Source organism: Hemicordylus capensis, chromosome 6 (assembly GCF_027244095.1).
Source record: "Hemicordylus capensis ecotype Gifberg chromosome 6, rHemCap1.1.pri, whole genome shotgun sequence".
Taxonomy (NCBI): Eukaryota; Metazoa; Chordata; class Lepidosauria; order Squamata; family Cordylidae; genus Hemicordylus; species Hemicordylus capensis.
The window spans coordinates 94,156,426-94,176,165 of record NC_069662.1 but is presented as its reverse complement, the minus strand read 5'-3'; the positions used below and the strand labels follow the sequence as shown (position 1 = coordinate 94,176,165).

At 43.2% G+C, this 19,740-nt stretch overlaps 1 protein-coding gene across 4 annotated transcripts in view; it reads left to right on the top strand.

The window, feature by feature from the left end:
- STAC (SH3 and cysteine rich domain) overlaps positions 1 to 19,740 on the top strand; it is a 96,452-nt gene that overhangs the window by 54,271 nt on the left and 22,441 nt on the right. For all 4 annotated transcript variants that reach the window (XM_053266261.1, XM_053266263.1, XM_053266264.1 and 1 more), the window contains 3 exons: positions 14,265 to 14,365; positions 17,527 to 17,608; positions 19,148 to 19,263. In XM_053266261.1, coding sequence (XP_053122236.1) covers positions 14,265 to 14,365; positions 17,527 to 17,608; positions 19,148 to 19,263 — 299 coding nt within the window. The remainder of the gene's footprint in view (positions 1 to 14,264; positions 14,366 to 17,526; positions 17,609 to 19,147; positions 19,264 to 19,740) is intronic.

Genomic DNA, 19,740 nt, shown 5'->3' with positions numbered 1-19,740 from the left:
TGGCTGCCCGTGAGAATCTCCAGGATCTGTGTGGATCCTGGCAGTGCTGTGGCACTAAACCCAGCACCAAAGCCCAGCTCTTAGCTGAGGTCAAGGGCACAAACACACCCTTAACCTGGCTCCCAGGATCATGTGTCAGTGCAAGCTGCTTGCAGCTCATGCTGACACAGAGATGGGCACCTAATCCCCCACTGCAGTGCGCTCTGTGCACAGTGCACTGTGGGATTCTTAGAGGCTGGGACAATGAGTCCTGGCCTCTGTTTACCAGCACTGCTCTCAGCACCGCGGTTGTGTGGGCACGCGGCTTGTGCACCATTGGGGCTCGGAGCAGTTGTCTGGGGGAAGGTAGGTTGAACCCTGCCTTCTCCCCCGCCTGCCCACCCAACCAACCACATCCATGATCGTGTGAATAGTCCCAATATGTGAATAGGGCTATGGTTGTGCTCCCTGCAGCATCTCGAGCCTCAAGTAGTTATCTCAAACCCATGGTCTGAACTATGCTGTCCTTCTTTACACTGATAATTCCCATACATTCAGCTTTGCCTGTCAGAGTCCACAGTAGTGGCCATGGAGCCCCACTTGAAATTCTAGCTTTTCTAGCTTTGATAACTTCTGCTAATATTCTCAGAAATGGTGTACCCTGATGAAAGGCCTTTTTCATCTGTGAAAAAGTGAAGTAGGCGCTACAAGATGGAGCTCAAAGACCATGACAGATACAAACACAAGATCTTGAATTCAAAGAACTGTGACTGGAAATAAAATAGCTGCTAGTGCTATCCCACAAACACTTGTGCAAGTGTTCACGTAGTGCTATAAAAGGCTGGTTCCATTCCATAGCAATTCTTATACTTGTGTGCAACAGCTTGTGCCAGCTCTAAAATAACACTTCTGTCATGCATTTTTCTCTAGCACAAAATGCAAAACAACCTTTTTGTAAGTCAACCTTGTGACCTTTTTTTAAGACCTTTTGTAGCACAAGATGTAAACAACCTTTCCACTTGTGGAAGGGCACCTTTGGATCCAACCCAGTAATTAATAATGTTTTGCTTATAGGGATTTGCACTTTTCTCATTTGCTCTAATTGTGATATAGCATAAAAGCAACTGTAGAAACCACTGTATATAAAACATAGTTCCATGTAAACAAGCAAGTTTTGTTATCTATATCAAGAAAGCATTGTTTATCTATAGCTGTTATGTCATCAAGAAATGACATACCAGCAATAGATAAACCAATCCCCAAACCCATAGCAGCAGGTCTTAGCATTTAGATAGCACATTTCAAGTGTTAACACACATGGGGTCATGGATATGTGCTCTTATCTCAGCAATACTTACAACAGCCATTTAAGCTAAGCCACTCTTATTAGCCCTATTAACACATCATGTTCAACACATGAACACTCTGTGTACAGTGAATGCATATTCATAGCCTGATGCAAGTACAATTATTCACATATTATTTTGAATTTTGAACACAGGAAAAGCAGTACACTTCCTGTGTATAGCCTGTATTTCAAGAGGGCAGGCAGGGGAAGGCCTGTCCCCAGGTTCACTAATAAAATTTATCCATGTTTGCACATGTATTCATTTAGTCATTCACACAAAAACATGCATGTATGTACAGACACCTGAAGAAACATACAACCAGGGGCGTAGCAAGGTTCTCAGCAGCCAGGGGACAAATCTTAGCTATGGGGCCTCCATCGTGTGGGCAAAGCGCACACACACCCCACTGCCCAAGCCATGCCCAAGGTGGCAGTGGATTGGAGCCAGGAAGCATGGCTGTGGCAGCCAGGAGCATCAAAGGTGGCGAGGGGTGGTTCACTACCTGAGGCAAGGAAGCACAGGGGCAGGGAGGAGAAAGGAAGCTCAACCCAGCGCCAGGAGCATTAAGGGCAGCCCGGGGCAGTCTGCTGCCTGGGAGGAGGAAGCATGGGTGGGGGGGAGAAACGAAGCCCAGCCCCAGTGTGCTTCTTCTCTTCCCATCACGCACATACCCAAGCTGCAGGGCACCCTTGTCCAATGGACCCTACGAGCACATATATCCTAGCTGCAGGGCACCCTTGACCAGTGGACCCTACGCCCATGCTTGGGGGCCTCACAAACCCTGTGGGCCCAGGTGCAATCATCCCACCCTTGTCCAATGGAAGCTACACTCCTGCATACAATATAAAGTCTGGATAGGGCTGTTGTTACTCCCATGTTGCAGATGAAGTACTGGAGCTAATGGCATAGTGGCTTGATTAAAGCCACCTATTTGAGTAGGTGGCTTTTTACTTTGAGTAGGTGGCTTGAGCCCCTGGTGGTGCAGTGGTAAAACTGCCGCCCTGTAACCAGAAGGTTACAAGTTCGATCCTGACCAAGGGCTCAAGGTTGACTCAGCCTTCCATCCTTCCGAGGTCGGTAAAATGAGTACCCAGAATGTTGGGGGCAATATGCTAAATCATTGTAAACTGCTTAGAGAGCTCCGGCTATAAAGCGGTATATAAATGTAAGTGCTATTGCTATTGCTATTACTATTGAGTCCCTGACAGAGATGAAATTTGAGCCCTTCTAGACCCTCCCAGCAACAGCTTCTTAAAACATATTCAAAGTCCCTCAAAATTATCTTGCTAATTAGAGCACTGGTAAAACATGAAACTATACACAGCCATTTCCTTTGAGTACTGTTTTTCCTCAGTGAAACAGCACTAAAATGTGGCAAAATTTTGAACAATGAAAACCCATGTGACGTTCTTATTAATAGGTATAAAACAACCATTCTCTCTTAGATCTATTTATGTGTGCATCATGCCTAGTATTTGAAGTACATGAACACTAAATTATCATTGTCACCCTAAATTAATCCTTGGCTATAGGTTGGCCCCAAGAAAGCAATCTCTCCCTACAGTGCTCTAGAGCAGGGTTTCTTAACCTTGGGCCCACAGATGTTGTTGGACTACAACTCCCAGAATCCCTAGACATGGCCTTTGTGGCTGGGGATTCTGGGAGTTGTAGTCCAACAACATCTGGGGGCCCAAGGTTAAGAAACCCTGCTCTAGAGGAAGCCAGAGTAACAACTCTGTACTTAGAGCCATTTGAATTACCTCTATGCTGTGTGATTTGCCTCTAGGTCTAACAACTTTGTCTTATGTTTGCAAACTGTTGAATTGATATGACTTCTTCTTCTGGCTGGGAAGGAAATTGCTTTCTCAAGTAACTGCACTGACCCCCCTTTTCCAGCTGTGCTTTAAGTCTGGTTTAGGGGAATTCCACTGACAGGGCTACACAGGAGGCAGTAAACAGTCCTGTCTCTTCATTTAGAGGCTAAAGAAGGAAGCAGTGGAAAAAGAACCAGCCTTCTTATAATCTAAGGGATATACTTGGCAGTGTCACAGAAAGAAAGCAGTTTGATGTCCAGTTCATTCCCTCTCTGCTGGAGGAAAAGGGGATCTCGTCAGGAAAGAGTTGGGGCCTAACTTCACAATCCTCATAGCATTGAAAATTTCTGACTGCCACATTTCAGTGACAATAGCAGACTATCCCATATTGCACTTAACAGATGGGGTGGGATAGCTTTACTGCAGGGCAGGTAAGTCACAGTCAACCTTTCCAAAGGCTCCTTACTGAGCTGCTGTTAAAATCTGTGCTCCAAAGAACTGAAAACATTTGTTTAAAAATGTTTACAAAGTAGCAGGGCATTTCTACAGGGGGAGGAAACAAGGTAAACTTGCTGGCATTTATCGTGCATTAAAAATGCATTATATATCAATTGTGATATTTCATCGGAAATAAGGGAGGGCATGCTAGAGAAGCATAAAATTATGCACAGTGTGGATAAAGTGGATATAGAGACGTTTTTCTCCCTCTTATAATATAACTTGGGGTCATCCATTGAAGCGAAATGCTGGGAGATTCAAGACAAACAAAAGGAAGTACTCCTTGACCCAACGTGTAGTATGGAATTTGCTGCCATCATATGTGATAATGGCCCCCAATCTATACCATTTTAAAAAGGGATTAGACAAATTCATTGAGGATAGAGCTATCAATGGCAAGTAGCCATTATATGGGGGGGGGGTGCCCCTGAACACAAGGTGCTAGGGAACCCCAATGAGAGGGAACGGCTGTCCTCTTTTCCCTACTTGCTGGCTTTCCAGATAAACCTGGTTGGCGTATGAGATAGGATGCAGGACTGTACGAGCCTTTGGCCTGATCCAGCAGGGCTCTTGTTATCTATCTATCTATCTATCTATCTATCTATCTATCTATCTATCTATTATTTTGGCTGGTTGGTATGGCCTGGAGTTGTGACATATAAATAAAAAAAAAGAAATAAACAGTACAGTACAGAAATAAAGTATATTTAGATGTCTTCTCCCACAGTTGGCATTTCATAGTTGTGGGAGTGAAGAGCTTCTAAAGTATCCATCTAAGTGACAGATGTGTGTTTGTGTGTCATAATGAATGTTGTCTCTCCATCCCAAAATGATGTTATGCTTTCAAGGGGCTTTAGACACAGTAAAGATTGGCCAAGTTAATAGCTGTGTCATTTTGAAAGCAAGGTGAGAACTGAGAAGCAGCCACTGGTGTCCCTCATAAGGGTTGTTTGGAAGGATAGCTCGGTACTAAGCCATACGCTCTCCATTATATGCATCTGTTGACTCTAATGCATAAGTAGAGTGTATGCCCAGATAATGCAGTAAACATTCATGGACCAACTCTTTGGCTCAAATTCAGCAAGGCACTTAAGACACAGTAACATCAATGGGGATCATCAAGTGCCTAACAAACAGAATTAGAGCATAGCCAGCCATTTATTCTTGCACACAAGACATTAAGGCTGTTCTATATTTCTTTACCTGGGAATAAGGGCATCAATCAATAAATATTCTAATACTGTAAATGCTATAATTATGTATGAACAGACTGTCAAAACAATCAAGCACTGTGAAACAGTTAAGCTCTAAAGACCCTTGATTAAAGCCTCGGTGAAGTGTTGGAACGGGTTGGACTAGTCTTAGTCATCAGTAGATATGGAAGCAATAAGCTATTGTTGTTGTTTTTTCTCATCAGTGTCTGTAGGTCATCTGTAGTCTAGGGGGATATGGGAGTGAGCCTTGGGACAGACCAGACCCCAGTGGTCATTTTGCCTGAGGCAAAATGGCAGCAGCAATGGATGGTAATTGTGTGGAATGGGTAAAAAGCAGTAGTAAAGTGCAGCTGTGGAAAGGACTAGAAATCCTCCATGCTTCCCCTTCCCCTGCCCATCATGCCTGGAAAACTTGTAGCTGGTAATTGCCACTGCAGCAGATTATAATCAATAGGCACCATTCAGCAAAAGTTGGTTATGACTAAATCCCTTTCAAATAAATAGAACTCAGTTACAAAAAAAGTTCTATTCTATTGCTTTTAGCACAATCCTAAGCAAGTTTACTCAGAAGTAATTCATACTGAGTTCCGTCAATTATTCCATGGCTAAGAGTACAGTATTTACAGTAAGGCTATTCTGCTTTAATCACAACTGCCATTTGCTACATTGTTCTCAGTGAACTGGAAACCATAAGACACTGCAAATGGGTATCTTGAAAGAAGCACTGCAGAGCAAAACGTATTGGTTGTTAGCATGGGACCAGTATTATATTTGAATCTGTAGATTATATTTTCGCCTTGAAGTGTGTAAACCTTGTTTGTATATCATCCCTTACGGTAAGTCAGGGACCAATCAAACACTACCTAACTTCTTTTCTGAGTCTTTAAGGTTCTTAACATGGAATACAACATTGCTCTACAATGGCTGTGAATACATGAAAGCCCCGAGAGGCTAGAGCAGTAATCTTTACCTGAAAACATTTGAATTCATACTCTGACTTGGCTCTCACATGGCTGCAGGAACCCAGTGATCTCAGCCTAGTTCTTACCCCTGAATAATGAGCTGTTACCAACTTGATGATTGGTGTGTGTGTATTTATTGATTGAAAGTGTCTGTTATAAACATAATATAAATAAAATGTACTCCGTAATCTGATACCCAGTAAAACCTTCATTATGCAAGCCTTGGCGTGACCCTAAAATTCTGCTGGTAGTTAAGAGTTGGATGACAAAGAAACTCAGAATTAAGGTTTGAAGTACGTTCTCAGAGTTTTTCCGGCTACGAACTGGCTCCACCTCTGGCATCATGCAGAAGCTCTTGCCAAGAGCAGAACGTCAGTGTGAAGAGAATCATCTCCAGAAAGAGAAACAAATTGTCATGCTTATTAATGAGTCATTTCTTTTCTTCAGCCTCATACAGTTTTAGGAACACCTCCATATTCAGCCTCCAGTTGAGTTTTTTAAGCCTCCCATAAGTGTATTACATGCCCTATGGTTTTTTTTAAACTCCCCTTTGTACAGCAGATGCCCAAAACTCCCACTCTGTTAGAGCTAGGATCAGGGGTGTAGCTAGGGGAGAGGGGGCCCGTGTTCACCCCTCTCCCTGGGGGCCCCTCAGAGTGAGGGAGAGAATGAAGAAAATAGGGAGGGGTGGAGCTAGGGGCCTGGGTTCTTTGAACCCAGCTGCTCAATAACTACACCCCTGGCTAGGATCACAACACTGATGAGATAGAGACCCGCTCGTGAGCAACCAGCTCCTGCACACACTTTCCCTTTTAAGCCAACAGCTGGGGCTACGTGCACAGACCCCCTATTTAAAAAGCTGTCAATCCCTCAATCATCTGTTTAGGAGGGAATCCAGCAGACTGGATTCTGATCCTCTCACACTCCTGCGCTACCCTTCTCTGCCAAACAGCTGCTTGGGACTGCAGTTCTTTTGAAAGGGCTTCATGTGCTCAAACCCAGCTGCTCCACATGCAGTTTTTAGGACTGGGGCAACTAAGTAACATGGGTGCAAGAAACAACACCAGTGCTTTTCTTGTTCTTGTCGCTGTTGAATTCTTTTTCAAAGACAGGGTGAAATTTGGTGGAAAAACAGGTATCTTGCGTCTTATATAAGAAGAAGAACCTTGCTGGATCAGGCCCAAGGCCTACCTAGTGCAGCATTCTGTTTCCCACAGTGGCCCACCAGATGCTGCTGAGAAACCCTCAAGCAGGAGATTAAGTCATGCCCCCCTCTCTCACTGTTGTTCCCCTGCAACTGGTATTCAGGGACCTCCTGCCTTTGAATCTGGGGCAGGGGGAGGAGCGATCTGCAGCCACTGGTAGAATGGAATCCCTTTTAAAGCCATCAAGCTGGTGGCCATTACCACATCCTGTGGCAGATAATTCCATATGTTTGTTCATTTGTCATATTTATATACCATCTGATATGTGTATCTCTAGGCGCTGTACACAATTTAAAATGTAACAAATATAAAACAGTAAAAACAATTTCACAGAATCAAAATGTTAAACAGTAACTGTTTATGCATTGTGTGAGAAGCGCGCAGGGGCGGAGCCACTATTGGGCGAAAGGGTTCAAAGAACCCAGGCCGCCAATGGGAAAAGGCCGCTGAACCCCGCCCCATGGCTCAGGCTCCACAGGAGCCCAGAGCAAACTCCCCCCCACACACACATCCGGGTGAACTCTTCAAATTATTTCAGGCAGCTCTGACTGCCCTGACTGGAGGGAGAGAACTGACTGGAGGGAGAGAAAGGGGAAAACATCCTATCAGGCAGCCAACACTGCCTAAAATGAGGAGGGGAGAGATCGTTCAGGCTCTCGGCAGCCCAGGCCACGCCTCCTTTGCATGTGACAAGGGGGCATGGCCTGGGCTGCCGGTAGCCCGAACGAGCTCTCAGCCCGTCATTTCAGGCAGTGTTGGCTGCCTGATAGGACGTTTTCCCCTATCTCTCCCTCCAGAGAGGGAGAGGAAGAGAAAAACATTCTATCAGGCAGTCAGAGCTGCCTGAAATCATTGGCAAAGAGTTCGCCCGGGCTCTCGGCAGTGTGAGAAGGGAGAGGCTCTCGGCACATGGGAGGGGGGAGTTCACTCTGGGCTCCTCCGGAGTCCGAGCCACACCCCTGTGCGTGTGATGTCACGCACACAGGTGTATTGGATGGGGCCGCCGAGCAGTGCTGGACGCAGACCGCCGCTCAGCTGGCTCCGCGCCTGGAAAAGCACTTCCTTTTGTCAGTCCTAAATTTCCTGGCAGTCTGTTTCATGGGATGACCTGTGGTTCTAGTGTTGTGAGACAAGGATAGAAACTATTCTCTATCCATTCTCTCCACACCATGCATGATTTCATAAGCCTCTATATCATGTCTCCCTTTAGCCGCCTTTTTTCTAAAATAAAAAGCTCCAAATGTTCTTGTCATACCATCAGTTTAGCTGAGCCATACAATGTGCATGGCGGCTTCTATATATATCTGAAGTTTTTCTCCCCACTTTCAAATGCGGTTTCTCTCTCTTCCTTAGCTCCCATTCCTGAACGATCCTCCATGTTTGGGGAGGAGCTTGTCAGGAGACAAATAACATGAGCCAAGTTCACACGTGCATGTACATCCACTACGTTCTCCACACTTGGTTAATGTACCCCTTGATGACTGGTAGCTGCATGTGAACTGACCCTGTTGAAAAGTGTTATGTGTTTTGTGTAAGATGATGTGAGGGGTTACAAAAGTTCTTCTGCAGTGTTATATTTGCCATCGCCTACTCATATATACATGTTGCTTGACAGTACAGCAGTGCCTGTGTGAACCAGCTCATCATTTAACTGAAATTTTTATTTGGCCCATCATCTTTTTATAAAACATCTTGTCCACTTCAGTTCTCATAAGGATATTAATTTCCATGTATGACTGACAAGGTCTAAGAGGTATGTGCTCCCAAGTAAATATGCATAGAGTAGACCTTAGACAGGGCTCCTCTTCCCTTGAAGTCTCACTGCCTAAGGATCAAAACCTCTTACATTTGTGTAATCCTTTAATGTGAAGAAAAACATTCTGTCAATAATCCAGTTGTCATCTGTACTTCCTAAAAATACACAAAAAGTGTAATTGTTCAATGCTTTCAAAAATTGGGAGCACATTAAATATGTATTTTGAAGATTGTTTACTTGGATTTTTGTTTGGTGGTTTGTTGGTTAAAAATCAGCTGGGATGCAGGAGGGGCTGATCTGAATCAAGACCACAGCAATGGTGGGAGGTTTGAACCCAGGTGTTCTCAACTTTGGGTCCCCAGCAGTGTGTTCTCTATTTTTTTCATTCTCTGTGTGGAATAAGTTTTGTTCTGAGAGGCAGTATCAAAGTGCGCATATTCAGAGTGGACCTTCCAGATTCAGTCTGAGCAGGATGTAAAATTAACTGAGTGGACAGCAAAAAAACTTGTGTGTGTGCATGCTTTAAAGGGTCCCCAGATGATGTTGGATTATAACTCCCAACATCCTCATCCATAATGGCCTTCAGCCATCTGGGAACTCAGCAGTCAAGAACTGCTGCTTTAACTCTTTCATGGTCCCAACTCTTGTCAGGGTCCCAACCCAGATCAGGGCACTCCTGGAGCTATTTTCCCTGAGAAAGAAGGGAATTAGCTACTTATCTGAGCTCCCTAATGGGAATTCAAGCCTGCACTGGCCTGTGTCTAGCACAAGCTATGGTCAGAATGCTAAAGATGAGAAAATATAACAAACTATAATCTTTTAGTAAAGATTATACAAGAGAGAGAAATACAAGAGAGAGAAAATACTTTTTGTAGACAAGAAGAAATAACAGTGAAATGTAAATTATAGTATTCACTCGAGAGTAATTTGCCTCCTTTGGGAAGCCAGGTAGATACATGGTAAAAACCATTCCTAAGTTGTGTGCTCACTTATATCAGACTGTGCAGGTAGAAAAGATTTCAATAGTTAAAGGAAATTCTAAGTTAGAAAAAAATTCCTTTTAGACTACTGTGTGCAACTGTGATGACAATCCTCTCTTTGAAGTTGTAACTAACATATCTGCAACTATAACAGAAATATAAAGAATTTGTGAATTTGGAAATAATTCTACTGAGGTGGTTATAGCTTGCATATTTACAGATCTGTTGCCCCACAAGATAAAAAATGGCTCTGATTTTGAAAGAAAAATGTGTGCATGTGTCTGATATTCTATACATTCTGTGTTGCATATGCCAACACAGAGTATGCATATACAGGTGAAACTCTGAAAATTAGAATATCGTGCAAAAGTCCATTAATTTCAGTAATGCAAATTAAAAGGTGAAACTGATATATGAGACAGACGCATTACATGCAAAGCGAGAGAAGTCAAGCCTTAATTTGTTATAATTGTGATGATCATGGCGTACAGCTCATGAAAACCCCAAATCCACAATCTCAGAAAATTAGAATATTACATGGAACCAAGAAGACAAGGATTGAAGAATAGAACAATATTGGACCTCTGAAAAGTATAAGCATGCATATATATTCAGTACTTGGTTTGGGCCCCTTTTGCAGCAATTACTGCCTCAATGCGGCGTGGCATGGATGCTATCAGCCTGTGGCACTGATGAGGTATTATGGAAGACCAGGATGCTTCATTAGCGGCCTTCAGCAATTCTGCATTGTTTGGTCTCATGTCTCTCATCCTTCTCTTGGCAATGCCCCATAGGTTCTCTGTGGGGTCAGGTCAGGCGAGTTTGCTGGGCAATCAAGCACAGTACATTGTATACTTTTCAGAGGTCCGATATTGTTCTGTTCTTCAATCCTTGTCTTCTTGGTTCCATGTAATATTCTAATTTTCTGAGATTGTGGATTTGGGGTTTTCATGAGCTGTACACCATGATCATCACAATTATAACAAATTAAGGCTTGACTTATCTAGCTTTGCATGTAATACATCTGTCTCATATATCAGTTTCACCTTTTAATTTGCATTACTGAAATTAATGGACTTTTGCACGATATTCTAATTTTCCGAGTTTCACCTGTGAGTCAACAACTTATAGAACAATTTATAGAACAACAAAACTGTCTCCACCACTTACAAAATGGTACCATTTTGTAAGTGGTGGAGACAGTTTTGTTCTATAAATATGTATATTTCTTCTGTTCCTAGACACTCTAATGTAAACAAAACTAGTTCTCAAGCTGGAACTGTAATAGAAAAGATCTGTTTGTGGAAGGCACCTGTTGGCTAGTGCCTGTATAATCATGAACCACATTTCCCCCACCTAATTTTCAAAGCAATTTGCAACTTGTTTTTCAGGCAAAGATAAAGATATAGAGCCTCTTCTCACAATCTGTGAGAAGGGTTCCACAGTGGGTTGCAGGGAAGGTGGGTTAAACCTATCTTCCCCACAGACAATTGCAGGGGCATTGCTGGGCATGCTCCCCATGCACCCAGGTGACTACCCGCACATCCAGGGAGTGGGGAGGGCTAGGGTCCAAGATGTGTTGTCCCTTCCCCCAGAAATAACATTATGCCCCACGTGAGTGCGCAATTCGTCATGGAGATCCCCCCTCCCCAGGCTCCCCACAGTCTGGCAGCCACAGAGGTCTTCAGATGTGCTCTGTGTTGTAACCTGTCAGATTCGATTTGTGTCTTTCTCCATTTGTGCTCTAGTTGTCTACGCCACCACTTCAGCTCCCATAATTCTTCTGAATACCGTGAGGCTAATTTTAAAGTAGGATGCTTAGGAGCGATTGTTCCTCCTGCTCTAGTGAGTTCGTTATTTCAGGCCTTGTAAATCTTTTGAGTTTTTAGAATGGATGGTTTTTATTTGCTTTATGCAGAGGCTTTTGTTGGTACTGCCGGCTTTTAATAATGTTGTACTGATGTTCTTATTGCTGTGCTTGTAATCACTATAAGTTACTCTGAAAACTTTTTCACTGAAGCACAGGATAGTCCATATTTGAAAGAAATGATCCTCCACCGAAAGTAGTATAGTACTGTCTCCAGTGTAACAGATTGACCACTGTTCATGAGAACTAGGTCTTGCAACACTGGAGACCCCAATCTAAACCACCTAAAAATTAAGAAAGTATTTATTGAGTATTTAATCTGCCATTATTCCCTATGGCCTCACTGTTGTATTCTATCCAGTAATATTTTGCAGTTTGTTTGTTTGGACATTTGTCCCTGGAGGGACCCTGTAGAAATTGTGGGAAGGAGTCAGAAAGGAGAAGGACAAAATAGAGTTGTTGCTTAATAAAACTTTAGTTATATTTACATAGGATTTCCTTGTATGTATGAGGGAAGCAGCTATAAAACACTCACTCCATGTGTTGTATAACACTACCTTGTCACATGATGAAATCTACGGCTAGCTGCTCTGAGCTGTAGTGAGCCCTCAGAATGCCCGGACATTTGGCGTGTGGGAGGAAGGAGGGAGTTTTAAATGGGTGGTTTGTATGGTGTTAAGAGCACAGCACAGATTTGGAAGCAGGTGCTAGAAGAATCAAAGTAGTGTTAATCAAAGTAGTGTTCTTTCCTTTGTGGGAAAGATGTTCTCTCACGCTGAGAGGTTCCAGTTGCAGAATTCTGCCTGTTACAGTCAGAAGGATTTTTAATATGTCAGGACACCTGTACCCAATAGGCAGAAATTCAACCACTTAAGCATTTCTCAGCATGATAGGGCAGTTGTAGGGGAATCACCTGGTGAATTTCTGCCTTGGCAGGCAACTCCTTAAAGACATGGGAGCCCAGTCATACTATTTACTATTTACAGTGCAAAAGAATATACAGTGTGTTCTTTAAAAAAAAAAATCATCAATCATCCCATGTAAACAAACATGAACTATTTATACTATAAATTTAATGCACTACAAGTTTTCAGCTATCATTCTTCCTCAGAGGCAGCATCTATCTGAATTGGCTTATTCATCAAAGAGGTGTAAGTGTATGCAAAGTCTGAAGCACTTTGCTTCACTGCTAGTTTGCATAGATCAAGCCTGCTCAACTTTGGCCACCCAGATGTTTTGGGACTACAGCTCCCATAATCCACAGCCACAGTGGCCAAAAGCCAAGGATTGTGGGAGTTGTAGGTCAACATCTGCAGGAGGACCAAAGGTGAGCAGTCCTGGTATAGATGCTGCCTCTGAAGAAAGGTTTACCTTATGAGTCACCCTGGAAATGTTTTACATTGAGAGGTGTAGTACAAATACCTTGATTGATTGATTTGATACCTAATTATATTGCTCTTAATATTATGAAAGGTGTTTATAACTGGGAGACATTTGAATAATGGAGGGGAAATGATCAAAAACAAGATAATTTGAATTGCATTTTTAAAATTTCATCCTTGTAAAAAATATAGTACAGTTGTGAAGCAAATTATATGGTGGGCTCAGATGTAGGTGGCACCTGAGGAGCATGCAGTCCAGTGTTCCCTCTAACAGGGATTCCCAGATGTTGTTGACTACAACTCCCATTAACCCCCAAGCAAAAGCCATTGCAGCTAGGGATTCTAGGAGTTGTAGTCAACAACATCTGTGAATCCCTGTTACGGGGAACACTGATACATTCCCCACATCTCCTCATGAGCCTCTACTTCTGATATGCTGAGATTGGTCATGTTGCCCAAACCCACCAATCTCAGCATATCCTGTCCTACTTCCTTCAGGGAACCTGACATCTGTAACTAAGACTTCAAGGAACAGATAGGTTCCCTGAGATAATAGGGCAGGATTAGTAGGTTTGCACAACATCACCAGTTGCAGCATATTGGAAGCTGGGACGGAAGTAGAGTATCACATGGGGGGGTGAGGGGGAGAACCCACCCATAGTTTCATGAAAATATGGTATCATGAGCCCTGACACCTATTAAGATCATCTGGGAAGGTCCAGTTATGGTTGCTGCCGGCTTGACTGGTTGCTGCCTGCTTGACTCTGTGGCTGCCCCAAGGCTTTGGAATGCACTCCCTGTCAAAATAGGAGCCATCTTTGATTGCTTTTTAAAAGAATCCTTAAGACATACCTGTTTTATCAGGCTTTTAACTAATACTAAAACAGTTTTACATGGTGAAATTGTTTTTAATAGTTTTGATTTTGTGAAAGTGTTAATTGTTTTTGTTTTTATTTTATATTGTAATTTGGACTGTGTACACTGTCTATATATATATAGATATGTGGTGGATGATAGATAGATAGATAGATAGATAGATAGATAGATAGATAGATATTATTCTGAATGTAATCATAAGAAAACCTCTAAATTGGGGCAAAACCTGATACACTTAAATGGATTATGCACAGTTGTGATAAGACAGGAAGGTTTGTGTCTGTAAAGTTGAAACATATTTGAGTTTTTAGGTCAGGTCACTTGGAGATCACATGGAAATTATTGATGTCTGGTAATTAAATTGTTTCTGTGCCTCTGACAGGGACAAATGCTAAACATGGACTCCGCTGTAAGGCGTGTAAGCTGAGCATTCATCACAAATGTGCAGAGAGCATTGGACAGCAGCGCTGCATGGGCAAACTGGTAAGCCAGAAACATGTCACAAACTGAACCAAATACAACTGCAAACCAGGTTGGGCAAAGACAATGACAGGGCAGGTCCCTCCAATCAACTCTCTTCTTTGGCTGAGGGCCATACTACACAAGCACACAAATGTATTTATTTATTTGCCATATTTTTATACCACCTGATATATATATCTCTAGGCAGCATAAAAAATTTAAAACAATACTTAAAAATCAGCACAGATTGAAATACAAAACAATTAGAACAGTAGCATAAAAACAAAAATAAAAATAGTAACAAAACAATTAATAGCAAATTATTAAAATTAATTCAGTTAAAAGCCTGTGAGAACAGGTGAGTTGAGGGTCTTCCTAAAAACAAGCAGAGAAGGAGATGCTCTTATTTCAGCAGGGAGCATATTCCAAAGCCCCAGGACAGTCACAGAGAAAGCCCGGTCCTAGCTTGCCACCAAACGAGCCTTTGGCAACCATAAACCGGACCTCTCCAGAAGATCGTAACAGTCGGCAGGGTTCATGACAAAAGAGGTGCTCTCTTAAATACCCTCGGCCCAAGCCATTATGGGATTTATAGGTAATAACCAGCTTTTTGTATTTCACTCGGAAACATATCAGCAGCCGGTGCAGTTCCCTTAAAACTGGTGTTATGTGATCCATTTGAATTGTCCCAGAGACCAATCTGGCTGCCACATTCTGTCCCAATTGTAGTTTCCAGACTATAGCAATAGCAATAGCACTTACATTTATATACCGCTTTATAGCCGGAGCTCTCTAAGCAGTTTACAATGATTTAGCATATTGCCCCCAACATTCTGGGTACTCATTTTACCGACCTCGGAAGGATGGAAGGCTGAGTCAACCTTGACTATGTAAAAAAGGCAGCCCCACATAAAGTGTAATACAAGCCTGGAGGTTACCAGCATATGTACCACTGTTTTAAGGTCATTTACCTCCAGAAATGGACGTCGCTGTTGTATCAGCTGAAGCTGATAATAAGTGGTCCTGGCCATTGCCGCAGCCTGAGAAACCAAGGAGAGCTTTGGGTCCAGGAGCACTCCCAAGCTACATATCTGATCTTTCAGAGGGAGTGTAACCCTATCCAGAGCAAGCAGATCTAAACCATCTCTCAGGCCCCAACCCCCCAGAGTCAGTACCTCCGTCTTGTTTGGATTCAACTTCAGTTTATTATCCCTCATCAAGCCCATTACTGCCTCCAAGCAGGCATTTAGAGAAGATAAGCCATTTCCTGATGAAGTGGATAGGGAGAAATAGATGTGGGTGTCATCAGCATATTGATAACACCCAGTACAAACCTCCTGATGATTCTTTCCAGCGGTTTCATGTAGATGTTTAAAAGCATTGGAGACAGCATGGAGCCTTGTGGAACTCCACACTTTAGTTCTCGCTTTGCAGAACAGTCTCCAAGCAACACCATCTGGAATCTACCAGAGAGGTAGGAACGGAACCACTGTATTACAGTGCCACCCAATCCCACCTCCCTCAGGCAGTCCAGAAGGATACCATGGTCAATGGTATCAAAAGCAGCAGACAGAACCAAAAGGATCAGCAGAGTCACACACCCTCTGTTGATTGCCAGTCGGAGATCATCCATGGCAGTCTGAACCCCATAGCCCACATGGAAGCCAGTTTGAAATGGGTCTAGATAATTTTCATCATCCAAAACTGCCTGGAACTAAGAGGCCACCACCCGCTCAATCACCTTGCCCAACCATGGAAGATTAGAAACAGGTCTGTAATTAGCTAACTCTGAGAGATCTAATGAGGTTTCTTCAAAAGTGGCCTAATAATAGCCTCAAGACAAGGAGGCATCTTGCCCTCCCTCAGAGAAGCATTTATAATATTTACCAGACCCCCTCTGATAATATAATTACTAGATGAGATAAGCCAAGTTGGACAAGGGTCAAGAGAACAGGTTGTAGGATGCACAGTTTGAAGCAGTTTCTCCACTTCCTCAGGAGTCACATACTGAAAATGATCCAATCTAATCCCATAAGAGGAATTGCTGGACACCTTCACAGTAGACTCTGCAGTAACGGTGGAATCTAGCTCGGCCCGAATCAGAGATATTTTATCTGCAAAAAAAGTCATTAAAAACGTCACAGTGAGTGACCGATGGTTCCAGATTTAAATTCTAGCGGGAGGGGGTGCATACTAGCCCCTGCAAAGAGGAGCCTGCTTAATCTTCCACAAGTCATTCTGAGCTCTCAAAAATTGTCCTAGTAAAATGATTTATCATTATAGAGTCTATGGATCAATTCAGACATTGTACCAAACCATGGTTTGTGCTAGTCCTAAGTTAGGAATCTACACCATGGTTTGAGCTTCCCAACGTACAGTACACCAGCCAAACCATGCTCTAGTCTGCTTTCACTTTCCATCTTCTCACACTTCTCTCACTCAGCATTCTAAATTCATTCCTGTCTCCATGGTTCAGTGCCATCTTGGGACAGAGTAATGTGGTTTGACAGTGGTCTGTTAATTCAGACATAATGACAAACCACAGTTAGTGCCAACCATAGTTTCAACCATGGTTTGATATGACCACATCTTCAACCATGGTTTGATATTCCTGTTTGTCAACCCTCACAAACCATGGTTTGGCCTTATGTCTGAATGCAGCCTGTTTTCCTGACCTGTTCCCTGAGGAGTAGAAATGAAGCACCTACTACTAATACAAGACATCTGTTTTGTATAATGAATACTTAGTTCATCTGATCCCATGGTCATTTTCTTTATTGTTTAGAGAGTGAAAGCATTTTTATTCCACCAGCCTTTTAAAAAAATAATTCTAACTATTGTTAATTCATTGGTTCCTGTATATTGATGTCTGTTACAACTATTTTTATTGGCATTTTATTTATTTTTATTGACATGCCTGGTGATGGCAGGGAAACCTTCAAAAGGTTTCAGTTAAAAATGAAACCGGTTTCTCCTCTGCATAAATGCCTACATGCAAAAAGCAATGGATAAATCTTCTTTATTTCAGTCACAGGAAGAAACTTACTAGATTAAAGTTTTAACCTTGTAGTAAAAAGTAACATTGTGCCACTAAAGAAAGAGCTCAGAATTTAAATGACAACCCAGTGTCCCAGCATCAGTTGTGTACAATATGCAATGTCACGTGTTCATTCTCTCCCTAGCCCAAAGGTTTTCGCCGTTACTACAGTTCTCCACTTCTTATTCATGAACAGTTTGGCTGCATTAAAGAAGTAATGCCTATAGGTAAGTTACAGTGGAGCCCGCCCCCCACTCACCCACAACCACCACCCCCGACAAGTTGAGACATTCATAGACCTTTTCTGTGATCTTGGTAGTGATGCTTGCTCATAGCTTGACAATTAGGAGCAGCGTAAGGAGTCAGCTAGGTTGGGCCCAGGTAGTATGGTGTTGTGGTTAGTGTGTTGGATTAGGACCAGGGAAACCCAGGTTTAAATCCCTGTTCAGCCATGAAGCTCACTGGGTGACTCTGGGCCAGTCACTGATCACTCAGCCTAAACTAACTCACAGAGTTGTTGTGAGGAAAAACATAACACTGCTCTGGGCTCCTTGAAGGAAGAGTGGAATGTACATATAAAAATAAACCTCTGAACTCCTAGTAACTGCCCCAGTACCTGATGGCAATAGTCACCCAACTTGGCTGGGAGACCTGCGTCACTGCTGCCTGCAGCCAGCACCCTCCATTAGCAGATGTGGGCATCCCCTGCATCATCACAGGGCATCTGAAGAATGCTCCCGATGGCCAATCTCCCAAAGGCCCCTGCATCATCACTGTGGCCACTCTAGCGGCCACTCTCTGGACCAAGAGACTCATACAGCAGCTCTTCCTTTTTCCACCCTCTCAGTCTCCATTGGCTGATGGCAAGGAAATGGACATAGTGGTTCCTCAGTCTCCAGTAAGCTGGGAGCAGAGATGCAGGGCTTTGCCCTTGGTTAGCCTCCTCCAACCCAACACAAACATTGAGGACTTTGACTGATTCTAAGAAAACAGGTATTTCCCCACCTTGTTGGACACAGACACACAGGTAACTTAATCGAGATCTTGAGAAAAAAATGCTAGGGTGCAGTTTTCAAGCTACTGCAAAAGTAGCCTGACCGAAAAGCAAGATGAAGTGGCTACCTCAGGTGGCAAATTTTGGGTGTCTCAGAGAGTTGGAGACAGAGAGAACTGACTCATCAGGTACAATGTGTTGAGGTTTTCCTGTGCAAGCCCCTTTGAAATGAATGAGAGCTGAACAAGAGCTCCTACACATCTCTTCTTCATTGCAGTGGGGTTTGCACAGGAGAACTTCCTGGTGGATTATGGTCCATCTGTATTAAAGGGAGGAGGATAGCATTTGAATGTTTCCAGCCACCAAAATGCCTTGGGCCAGGCCTAAATTAAATGAAAGGCAAAGTTGGCCAGCAAGATTTCGATTGTGTAGGCAGCGGAAATATCAAGCAGAAGACTGGGAAATGATCATGTGTGAGAAGCAATCCCGTTCAAGCAGTGCAGGAAGCTAACATTGGTAATCTGATCTAGGGTGGAGGAGGTCTGCTTCTTGCACACAATCACTTCCCTGTCCTCCGCACAACGTTTCTGCCACATACACACACACAATGCTTTTGTGGGAGTGTGCATGGCTTCGGAATCATGGCTGGGAGCTCCTCCACTTTACATCTGAGTGTGAAGACCAGCCCATTATATTGTTTAGTGGGGAGGACAAAGATCTTGTTGGGTCTTTTCTTTCCCTCTGTTAATCTAAGCGTTCCTTTGTTTTGCAGCCTGTGGCAATAAGGTTGATCCTGTCTATGAAACACTTCGCTTTGGAACCTCCCTAGCCCAGAAAACCAAGAAAGGCAGCTCTGGGAGTAACTCTGATTCACCAAAGAGGAATTCTGTAATTATGCAATTTCATTTCTAATATCTGCTTTCAATGCTTGATTACCCTGCGGGAGGCGGCAGTAGGGGTAATGGTGATTTCCATGGACTGAGTCTATTTGTTGAATCTATCTATCTATCTATCTATCTATCTATCTATCTATCTATCTATCTATCTATCTATAATTCACTAAGCCATACCCATGACTAATCCCATGCATGGGGGGAAAGGAAAGCGGCAGTGGCTGGCGGTGGGGGGCGGGGGAAGGAAAGTGGCGGCAGCCGGGGGGCGGGGCGAGAATGGGAGGAGAGCCAAGAAAGAGGAGTGAGAAAAAAGGGACAACTAGAGGTGCAGATGCTCTGCACCTGGGCCAGCTAGTATTTATTAATCTATATGTCAATGTATAGGGGACCAAGAAAATGGACAACAGAAGAAAGGGAGGGGAAAGAGAGAGGCAAAGACAGTATAACAGAGAGAGGGGTAAAACAGGACAAA